The following is an 11,356-nucleotide window of genomic DNA, read 5'->3' as shown; positions in this document are numbered from 1 at the left end:
TATGTAGACTTTTGTGTCAGTCTTCTTTTGCTTTCCCACACATTTGCAAGGGTTCATCCACGTTGTAGCATAATCAGGACTTCATTCCTTTTCATTGGTGCATAATATTCCGTTGTACGGATATGCCACAATTTGTTCTTTCACGCATAGGCCAACATTTTGGATGTTTCCAAATTTAGGTTATCATGAGTAATGCTGCCGTGAACGTTCATATGCTCATTCACAAGAAGCATCTGCATGGGTGAGCGGCGACCCAGGTCACTCTTTCGTGTCTTTTTTCTGCCTTCCCAGACACTCTGCCAGGTGCAATTCTGACCTCCCAGGATCTGTGTAACTCAGGACTGTGCCCATCCCCAGACACAGGAGGAAACATGACCATGTTCAAGGTGAGTAGGGCCCGCCTTTCTCACTTTTAAAGTTCCATCTCATTACTCAGACTGTTGCACGTTTGTCTTGGGATGACTCAAGCAGAACAAGAGACATGGGAGGGCCTGTTCTCCTCCCAGCTCTTAAGTTGTCCCTTTTGAGTTTTCATTGCATTTGTTTTTATTGTTTATTTTGTGTTATTATTATTTATTTTATAGAGTAGAAAAATGACTAGAAATGAACAACTCTCTCACTTCACTACTTCCCTCCTGACAAACAAGCTGTTTTTATTTTCTCTTACTCTTTTTCTCATGTGCATTCATAACTCTTTTGTATTTATGATGTACATTTAATTTTAAATTGTAGCTTCTTTCCTTTAATATTAGATAACGTTCATTTTTTTAATGGATACAACATATTTGTCATTGAATTGATGTACGTTTTTATTTTATTTTTTTGTACCCTTTTATTTATAACTGCTTCCCACTTGTAGCCATTTAGATGGTTTAGGAATTTGACTGTTCTAAGCAACCCTGCAGTGACAGCTTTCCTACATTAAACCTTCCCCCCCCCCAAATCAGTTCTGAAAACAGTCTCACTTTTTTCTCCTTACTGTACCGTGAGCTCAGTATAGAAAGAGTACATTTGATATGTGTCATGTTGGCTGTTTTCTAGGTAGACTATCCAAATACAAGCATGGCGCAGCCCTAGCTTGCTTTGCACAAATATATTTGGAGGTTTTCACACAGGAAGAGCTGGATTCTGACTTCCCCAGGCCTGAGTCATGGCTTGTGTATATTTTATTTACTGGTCCTTTTTTGTTCTTTTATGTATTAAAGTAGTATGTAACCTTAGCTCAAAATGTCCAGTGATACTAGATTTGCCAGCAACTTGACTTCTGTTTCTGCATTTACTCTTTAGAGCAGCTGCGTGAGGAGATTTTGTCTCATTTTCTTCTTAAACACTTGAAATATGAGACACCTGCTCACGTTGACACAGGAAACCAAGGGTCTGGAACGCTAAGCCGTCTGCTTAAGTGAAAGATAAACAAGAAGAAAGAAAGAGTTCATTTGAGACCTGTGTCTTGTGTCTGGAGGGCCTTTTGAGTGATGATTTCCACAGTCAGTAGGTGGCGCTGCTCCTCCCCGACCCCTTTCTTGGGTTGCATCTCTTCTCTTTCTGCATCTCTCCTCTACCTGAGTACCGCCGCCGGTACTGAGATGCTCAGCGCTCCAGGCACACAAAGACAGCAGTTAGCACAGTCGTTGTATAAAATCTTTAAATTCCTCTGTGGCGAAAGCTGCCTTACTTGGTATTACCAGAAAAAATAGCAACCTGGGGCAAAAGTATTTACCAAACGGATTCCAAAAAAAGACAAAATCCAGAATAAAGAATCTTATACATAGGACAAAGGAAAAAATATAGCGGAATATGAATGGGGACATGAACAGGTATGTTAAAGAGGACAGATACAGATGGTTAATAAACATCTGGAAAGGTATTAGGATTAATTTATAATCAGATAAGTGGGAATACTAAAGCAAATTGTTCTTCCAAGTCAGATTACAAAAACCGTGGGAAAATTTATAACCTGCTCCTGGCCAATATATGGAGATTCAGGGTACTTGTACTCTCTTCAAAGATTAGGGAAGTAGGAAAAAAAAATTGGGAAGAAAATCTGCCATTATATAATTTTATAATTTATATATTTAATATATAATTTAAAATATGCCTATTTTGACATTTTAATTTTCATTTATTTATTTATTTAATTTTGGCCACGTTGGGTCTTCGTTGCTGCGTGCGAGCTTTCTCTAGTTGTGGTGAGTGGGGGCTACTCTTTGTTGCGGTGCACAGGCTTCTCATTGCAGTGGCTTCTCTTGCTGTGGAGCACAGGCTCTAGGCACACGGGCTTCAGTAGTTGTGGCTCACGGGCTCTAGAGCGCAGGCTCAGGAGTTGTGGCGCACGGGCTTAGTTGCTTCGTGGCATGTGGGATCTTCCCGGACCAGGGATCGAACTTGTGTCCCCTGCATTGGCAGCTAGATTCTTAACCACTGCACCACCAGGGAAGTCCTGCAAGTATTTTTAAATAGTGAGGGAAATAAGATCTACAAAAATGATGTTCTTTGCAGGATGGATTATAAAGAGAAAAATATGTAAAATTAAATATGCTTTATTTAGAACAGGTAAATGTAGATAATCAGTTCTCTGGAATAATACACAGCCACGAAATGGGATGAAATAGGTGTTATGATATGAAGGAATAATAAGAGTAATAGCAAATGTTTATCAGGTGCTTACTCTGTGCCACATACTCTTCCAAATGCCATAGATATTCCCTTGTTTAATCCTTGAAAGAACTCTGTCATGTAAGGACCATTATACAGAGAGGAAACTCAGGCACGGAGGCAAGCTTGTCCAAAGTCACGCAGCTAGTAAGGGGAAGGGCCACGCAGACCTTTGGGAATCATGCCAAGGCATGTTGGATCCAGAGCATGACACTGAATGCTGCAATTAAGAGATGTAGTGTGGGCAAGATGGGAACCCATGTCTCTAGGAAGATCCTGGAACCAAGACTCTTCAGTCTGTGGGACTCAGAGAATAGAAATATCGCTACCAGAGCCCTTTACCGAGCAAGAAGTCCTTCAATAGGAAAATCTGGCTTCTAGCAGCATGAGTAGCTTATATGCACTCTCATTCAAGTCTAGCCAGTCAGCTTCCAAGTTTGAAATTCCCCTGACCCCTGGATCGAGGAAACAGACTTGAGAGCCTTGCTTCCTGTCTCCTTGTTGGTTGACCTCGCCATAAAGCTTTTTCTAAAAAAAAAAAAAAAAAGTGTACCTTGAGGTTACATAGGGTGAACTACATTGATGTCCCACACAGGTTACCAAAAGCTTGTTAGCTTGGCAGAGAGTAAAGAAAAGTGGTAGCTTTTCTATCACAACAGGGTTCGTGTGTGTGAGAGGAAGAAGGCCATTGCTGTCAAATATGTTTGGACTAAATTGCGAAATTCTTCTCAGGACAACTGGCAATATTCAACAAAAAGTAAAATGCATGTAGTCCAGGATATATAGGGTTTTGGGAGGCTTACTGGTAAGTAGACCCAATGAGGGCACAAAATAAATACAAGGACGGTTGTCACTGCCACACTTTCGGTGAGGCTGAGGAAAATCAGCGTGTGACATTGGCAGGATGAAAGGAGAAGGTCTGGGAAGTCTACAGATTTGACTGAAGTCCCTCAGAATCTGGGCTCACTTCCCTCCCATCCTCTCCATCTTTTCAGCACTGTCCCTTTTCTTTCTTTCTTTTTTGTTTTTAAAATATTTATTTATTTGGTTGCGTTGGGTCTTAGTTGTGGCAGGCAGGCTCCTTAGTTGTGGCATGCGAACTCTTACTTATGGCATGCATGTGGGATCTAGTTCCTGGACCAGGGATTGAACCTGGGCCCCCTGCATTAGGAGCGTGGAGTCTTAACCACTGTGCTACCAGGGAAGCCCCAGCTGTCCCTTTTCAAGTGGCCATTGGTTGTAAGATTGAGGCTACATGTGTTTGGTGTCGTAGGAGGTGGTGACCTTCAAGGATGTGGCTGTGACCTTCACGGAGGAAGAGCTGGGGCTGCTGGACTCCACCCAGAGGAAGCTGTACCAGGAAGTGATGCTGGAGAACTTCCAGAACCTGGTCTCAGTAGGTGAGGACAGGCACCCTCTCTAACCTAATGTCAGCTCCCAGTTTGGCCTTGTGTCCTCAGGTGTTGAAGGCTTTGGGGATCTTGAAACGGTCACCTGCATTTGGGCACCTCACTTTTCTACCAGCAGTTTTTTAACGAAATCAAATAAGGTAGAAAAATGCCAGGATTTGTTGGGAAGAATGGAATACATTGCAGCAAAAACTCTTACCAATTGCGTGAGTGATGTAAGAACCGATGGGAGGAGATTTAATAAAGGTGGACATTGGCAATAAATCGGTTTCTGTAATACTTACTACGCATATGTGTCTGGGTCTTGAAATACTGGTAGTTCTTCAAATAGGTCATGTTTTTTGTTTATTGTTTTTTTTAAATACACTGGTTTTGATTAATTGATCAACATTTAATTCAGGAATCTAAATTTCCAGTAAATTGTACCTTTAGTGTGTTCCTTTTAAGTATGTGACTCTGCATGTTCACAGGGTGTCACCCCTTCAAACGTGATATATTCCACTTAGAAAAGGAAAAAAGGCTTTGGGTGGTGAAGACAGCAACCCAAAGAGAAGGGACATCAGCTAAGAACCAGGCAGATAAGAGTCCTTGGAGATGCTCTTCTATGTGTTTTTGCTTTTCTCCAGTCCTTTGCTGTCATCTGGTCCAAATTGCCAGACTCCTTCTTTCACATGCCTTTGTACTGGTTGCCCTGCTCCTACCCTTCCCGTCCTATAGTCTGTTCTCCCCGTCACAGCCAAAAGTGATGCTTAGGAAAGATTGCCATTCCTCTATTCCAAACCTTTTATGGCTTATTTTTCTCAAAGTTAAAACCTCTTCAAGTGGCTTCTGGAGTCCTCCAGGGTCCGCTCATGGGCCCCTGCTGCCTCTCCAATTCCTCTCCTCTGCTCTCCTCTCTCGCTCCATCCCTCCCACCCCTGCCGGCCTCCGCAGTGTTCTCAGACCTGCTGGGGATGCTGTATCGCCCGTGGCTGCCCTAATAAATCACCACAAACTTCATGGCTTAACACAACACATGTTGATCATCTTACACTTCCAGAGGTCAGAGCTGTAACGTGGTTCTCACGGGGCTGAAATCAAGGTGTTGGCACCATTGCGTTTCTCCTTGGGGGCTCTAGGGGATAACCTGCCTTTCCAGCTGCTAGTGGTCACCCAAATCTCTTAGCCTGTGGCTGCCTGCCTCCATCTTCACAGCCAGCGACATCGCTTCTCTCTGCCCCTTGCTGTATATTTGCACGCCCCTCTCCCGCTCTTCTTCTGCATCCCACTTCTTCTTTGAAGGGCCCTTTTGACTGCATTGAGACCCCACGCCCACCCCATATTAGAGGATCATCTTCCCTTTTAAAGTCAGCTGATCAGCACCTCAATCCCATCTGCAACCTTAATTCCCCTCTGCCACATAACCTAACATATCTTAGGTTCCAAAAATCAGGACGTGAGTTCCTTGGGGGACAGTTACTCTGCCCACTGCCGGGACTTCTGCCTCTTAGCCCTCACCTTGCTCTCTCTCTTCCTTTTATCTCAGATCCTCCTGTTCCTTCCTTACTGCCTTCAGGTCTCCGCTCCGTTCTAACAGCACGCGAAAGGCCTCCTCTGACCACCCTGTCTAAAATCCCATCCTCCCTGTACTCTCCTTGTTCTGCCTTTTATTGGGTCTCACAGACTTTGGTTTGCTTGCTTATCACTTCTCTCTCTGCACTGAAGTGTGATCCACAGGAGTGAGGAGTTTTGTCTGTCCTGTTTAGTGCTCTGTCCTCAGTACCCAGAGCATCCTGGTATGTGGCAGGTGTCTGTAAATATTTGTTGACTTAGTGAGCGTGTTGATGGATGGAACAGGAGACCCCCGTGTCTCCGAGGGTCATGGAGATAACTGTTAGTCATGTGCAAACCAGAGTGAATGAAGGAGGTTGCAGAACATTTTTGTCTTTTGATGAATGTCTATCCGATTACTTTCATTTTTTTTCTTATTCGTTTTTTAATTTCATTTTTATTTATTTTATCTTTCCAATTACTTTCTGTTTCAATTACTTTCTTTTTTTAGTTGAAGTATAGTTGACTTACAATGTTGTGCTAATTTCTTTTTTTACAAATTTATGTATTTTATTTATTTATTTTTGGCTGAGTTGGGTCTTCGTTGCTGCACATGGGCTTTCTCTAGTTGCGGCGAGCGGGGGCTACTCTTTGTTGCAGTGCGCAGGTTTCTCATTGCCGTGGCTTCTCTTGTTGAGGAGCACAGGCTCTAGGCTCGTGAGCTTCAGTAGTTGTGGCATGTGGGCTCAGCATTTGTAGCTCACGGGCTCTAGAGCGCAGGCTCAGTAGTTGTGGCGCACGGGCTTAGTTGCTCCACGGCATGTGGGATCTTCCCGGACCAGGGCTCAAACCCATGTCCCCTGCAATGGCAGGCGGATTCTTAACCACTGCACCACCAGGGAAGTCCCCCACATTCTGTTTTCAAAGAGGTAGTCCAAAAGATTCAGAAGGAACTAGTGATGTGCCCTCTTGCTTTCTTTTCACCCCAAGGGATTTTTGCCACCTTTGATTTTCTTTATTAACAGCATGCTTGGTGTACCCTGGTCTCTGGGACAGCTTTTCAGCTTTCCAGCAAAGCTGAGTTCTCTGTCCCTTTGATATTTCAAATAACTTACTTGGAAAAGATGTTTTCCTTGTAGGACTTGGCTTAAGCTCTCATAAAAAAGTCAAACCGAGATTCATTTATTCATTCAACATGCATTTGTAGGGTACTCACTGTACTCCAGGCATGATTCTGGACAGTGATTATAAAGTAGGAACGTGTAAAAATGTGTTCCATGTACAAAGTGTGAAATGCTTCCCGCTTTGATGCATTGCAGTGGGAAAGAGGCATATTAAACAACAAATGATTTAGTGAGTCATGTGGGGAAAAGTGCTGTGTAGAACATAAACAGATTCAAGGAGGATGGACCTTGCCACAGGTAGACTGAGTGAGGGCAGGATTGGTTATTTTACATTAGGTGGTAAAGAGGCCTCAGTGGTGGGTTGACATTGAACAGAGGCCTAAAAGACATGAGGAGTCACCCAGGTGTCTGAGAAGACTTCCTGGCAGAATTTAACTCCCATTTTAGGATTAGCTTTCAGAGTTTATACCGTGACCTCACCTTTTCCCTTTCTCAATATCTGTCTCTGAGTAAAAGATTACCTTCCACTTTTAACTTTTTTTCTTAGAGGTCTGAATTAATATCAGGTTTAGGACAGTGTATGTTATCTGTTCAACTTGGTTTCCCTTTTGTCCTAATGGAGAAAACCTGCCAGTAGGAGCTGAAGTTCTATCCTCTGCTTTCACTGTGTTTTAGTCGGTGTGTGATTAGATATTTGCTGCCAAACCTGCAAGTCATTCTGACCATTCCAATCACCTCAATGCTAAAGTAACTTTCCAATAAAGCGACCCAAGGCAGAGCTGTAGAGAGGCTGTTTATCATATGTCTGCTGGATCAAAGAGGAGGCACCTTAAAGGGAGGGGGGTGAATTTCTCCTTTGAAACTTGTCAAAATTTCTTCACAAGTATTTTCTTCCTTCTTCTCCTTCTTCTTCTTCTTTTTCTTGTGTATGAGGATTCCCTGGTGCTCCAGGGGTTAGGACTCTGTGCTTTCACTGCTGAGGGCCTGGGTTTGATTCCCTGTTGGAGAACTGAGATCCCACAGCAAAAAAAAAAAAAGCCTGTTTTTTTTTGTTTTGTTTTTAGAGCAGTTTTAGGCTCACAGCAAAATTGAGAGGTAGGTACAGAGATATCTCATATATCCCTTGCCCTCCCGACACTCACAAGCTTTAGCATCATTGACATGTCCTACCAGATACAACTGATGAGCCTACACTGACACGTCGTTATCATCCAGAGACTATACTTTACATTAGGGTTCATTCTTGGTGTTGTACATTTTATGGATTTGGACAAATGTATAACGTCATGTAGCCACCATTATTAATATCATACAGAGTATTTCCACTGCCCTAAAAATCTTCTCTGCTTTGCTTATTCATCGCTCCTTCCCCCTAACCCTTGGCAGCCACTGACCTTTTTACTGTCTCCATACTTTTGCCTTTTCCAGAACATCAAATAGTTGGAACCATACAGTATGTAGGCTTTTCAGATTGGCTTCTTTCTTTCTTCTTATTTAATAATATGCATTTACGTTTCCTCCACTTCTTTTCCTGGCTTGATAGCACACTTCATTTTAGCACTGAATAATATTCCACAGTGTGGAGGTACCACAATTTATTTATCCATTCACCTACCGAAGGACATCTTGGTTGCTTCCACATTTTGTTTATGGAAAAGTTATTGCTTTTCCTTAAAGTTCTAGTTGATTCAGATTTTATTATCTATATAACTTTTTTGTCTACATCATTTATTAACTATATAGTTTACTATCCAAGATTGTAGGCTGCCTTTGAAATTCAGTAGAAATGGCCATAGGTGAACAATTTGAATCTAGTTATCAATTTTTTAAGTTAAGTTTTTGATGTCTAACTTGCGCCTCACATAGGAAATTTGCACCAGTGGGTTTTGTTATGCTTAGTGGATAGGAGCCAGCTGGACCACCTCTTGGTTTCCTTTGGCACGCAAACCAGAGCCCATGACATACAATGGAAGAGGTGAACTGAACATTCTCTGGATTCATTCAAGTCTCACACTGTCTCCTAAATGTGAAATCGTGACAGCACTGAGCAGAGCCTTCAGTTGTCCACATCTCTGAACTTTATGTCTTTGCAGAAGGAAAGATCCAAAGTGAGATGGAGACTGTTTCAGAAGCAGGACCACGTGAAGAGCTTTCCTCCTGGCAGATCTGGCAACACATTGCAAGTGACTTCACCAGGTGTCAAGACTCCATGATAAAAAGTTCTGAATGCCACCAACACGGTGGCTCATCCGGCCAGGTTGGGGCAGGATTCTCTGAAACTCACACAGGCCAGAAACCTTATCAGTGTAATGAATGTACAAGATCTTTCAGTGATGTCTCCAACTTTGATCTTCATCAACACATACACCCAGGAGAGAAGTCTCATACATGTGGTGAGTGTGGAAAAAGCTTCTGTTACAGCTCAGCACTTCGCATTCATCAGAGAGTCCACTCGGGAGAGAAGCGCTATAAGTGTGATGAGTGTGGCAAGGAGTTCAGTCAGAGCTCACAGCTGCAAGCTCATCAGAAAGTCCACACCGTAGAGAAGCCATTCAGATGTGAGCAGTGTGGGAAAGGCTTCAGTCGTAGGTCAACACTTACTGTCCATTGTAAATTACATATGGGAGAGAAACCTTATAATTGTGACCAATGTGGAAGGGCCTTCATTCATGCTTCACATCTTCAGGAACATCAGAGAATCCACACTGGGGAGAAACCGTTCAAATGTGATATATGTGGTAAGAACTTCCGCCGTAGATCAGCCCTTAACAGTCATTGTATGGTCCACACTGGAGAGAAGCCATACAAATGTGATGAGTGTGGGAAGTGTTTCACTTGTAGCTCAAATCTTCATATCCATCAGAGGGTCCACACAGGAGAGAAACCTTATAAATGTGAGGAGTGTGGTAAGTGCTTCATTCAGCCTTCACAATTTCAGGCCCATCGGAGAATCCACACGGGAGAGAAACCGTATGTCTGTAAAGTGTGTGGTAAGGGCTTCATTTACAGTTCAAGTTTTCAAGCCCATCAGGGAGTCCACACAGGAGAGAAACCATACAGATGCAGTGAGTGTGGGAAGCACTTCAGGATGAAAATCCATTATCAAGTTCATCTGGTCATCCACACAGGAGAGAAACCCTATAAATGTGAGGTGTGTGGGAAAGGCTTCCGTCAGAGTTCATATCTTAAAATCCATCAGAAGGCCCACAGCATAGAGAAACCTTACAAGTGTGAGGAGTGTGGGCAGGGCTTCAATCAGAGTTCACGACTTCAGATCCACCAGCTGATCCATAATGGTGAGAAACCATACAAATGTGAAGAGTGTGGGAAGGGATTCAGTCGTAGAGCAGATCTTAAAATTCACTGCAGAATCCACACCGGAGAGAAACCGTATAATTGTGAGGAGTGTGGGAAGGTTTTTAGTCAGGCGTCTCATCTTCTGACCCATCAGAGAGTCCACAGTGGAGAAAAACCATTCAAATGTGAAGAGTGTGGGAAGAGCTTCAGTCGGAGTTCACACCTTCAAGCCCATCAAAAAGTCCACACTGGAGAAAAGCCATACAAATGTGAGGAGTGTGGGAAGGGCTTCAAGTGGAGCCTGAACCTCGACATGCATCAGAGGGTCCACACAGGAGAGAAACCATATAAGTGTGGAGAGTGTGGGAAGCACTTCAGTCAGGCCTCAAGTCTTCAGCTTCATCAGAGTGTCCACACTGGAGAGAAGCCGTACAGATGTGATGTGTGTGGTAAAGTCTTCAGTCGGTCTTCACAGCTTCAGTATCACAGGCGAGTTCACACAGGGGAGAAACCTTACCAGTGTGAGACGTGTGGTAAAAGCTTCAGTTGGCGCTCCAATCTTGTAAGTCATCACAAAATGCATACTGGGGATACATTTTATGAAAGCAGCGAGAGTGGTAAGAACATCAAGGAACTGTCAGAGGAAAGAAGTTCTACTAAATGATGTTTTCAAAACACTCAAGTGCAACGTGAATTCTTGCAAGCGTCAGGTCTCATAGGAGAGAAAGTATTTTAGGTTAGTTGGTGTTGAAGCAGTAGCTAAACAGATCCTAGTGTTCACCAGACCACACAGCAGAGGTCCCTTCTGAGTGGTGCAGTAAGGGCTGCATTCAGAACTTTGACATTTATCAGATGTCACTTAGGAGACAGCACTTAGAAAGGAAATGAGTTTGGTCTGGCCTTTAATAAAAGCGTAAGGATTAGCTAGTCAAAATTGATGTCCATGAGAATGTGCGCTCCATGAGGGCAGGGACTTGGCTGCTGAATCTACACAGCCTTAACATTGACTAGCGCTTTTAGGTGTGCTCAGTACTTGTGTTTTAAATAAACCAAAAGGGGGAAATGTATAATATATGAAAGTTGTGTCCAGAGGAGGAAACCTGCAAAATAAAATTAATTCAGGACATGACCATTTGTTGAAATACTGAAAACCACTGCAGAAAACCAATCTTCAATATATATATTTTTAATTTATTTTTGGTTGCGTTGGGTCTTCATTGCTGCACACGGGCTTTCTCTATTTGCAGCGAGCAGGGGCTACTCTTCATTGTGGTGCTTGGCTTCTCATTGCGGTGGCTTCTCTTGTTGTGGAGCATGGGCTCTAGGCATGCAGGCTTCAGT

The 11,356-nt window shown here is 43.1% G+C and overlaps 1 protein-coding gene across 2 annotated transcripts; it reads left to right on the top strand.

Annotated features, from left to right (window-relative positions):
- The first annotated feature begins 371 nt into the window (after positions 1 to 371).
- Positions 372 to 10,679, top strand: LOC136140989 (zinc finger protein 234-like). 2 transcript variants are annotated; one of them, XM_065899123.1, is made up of 5 exons: positions 372 to 386; positions 3,929 to 4,055; positions 4,535 to 4,626; positions 7,558 to 7,561; positions 8,815 to 10,679. In XM_065899123.1, the coding sequence occupies exons 1-5, from the start codon at positions 372 to 374 to the stop codon at positions 10,677 to 10,679; spliced, it is 2,103 nt and encodes a 700-aa protein (XP_065755195.1). The 2 variants fall into 2 exon arrangements, with proteins under 2 accessions (XP_065755195.1, XP_065755194.1); XM_065899122.1 differs by lacking the exon at positions 7,558 to 7,561 and having other exon boundaries at positions 4,535 to 4,648.
- The last annotated feature ends 677 nt before the right edge of the window (positions 10,680 to 11,356 follow it).

This window comes from Phocoena phocoena, chromosome 20, assembly GCF_963924675.1.
Source record: "Phocoena phocoena chromosome 20, mPhoPho1.1, whole genome shotgun sequence".
Lineage (NCBI taxonomy): Eukaryota > Metazoa > Chordata > Mammalia > Artiodactyla > Phocoenidae > Phocoena > Phocoena phocoena.
The sequence above is the reverse complement of the archived record's forward strand: the minus strand, read 5'-3'. Positions and strand labels throughout refer to the sequence as shown.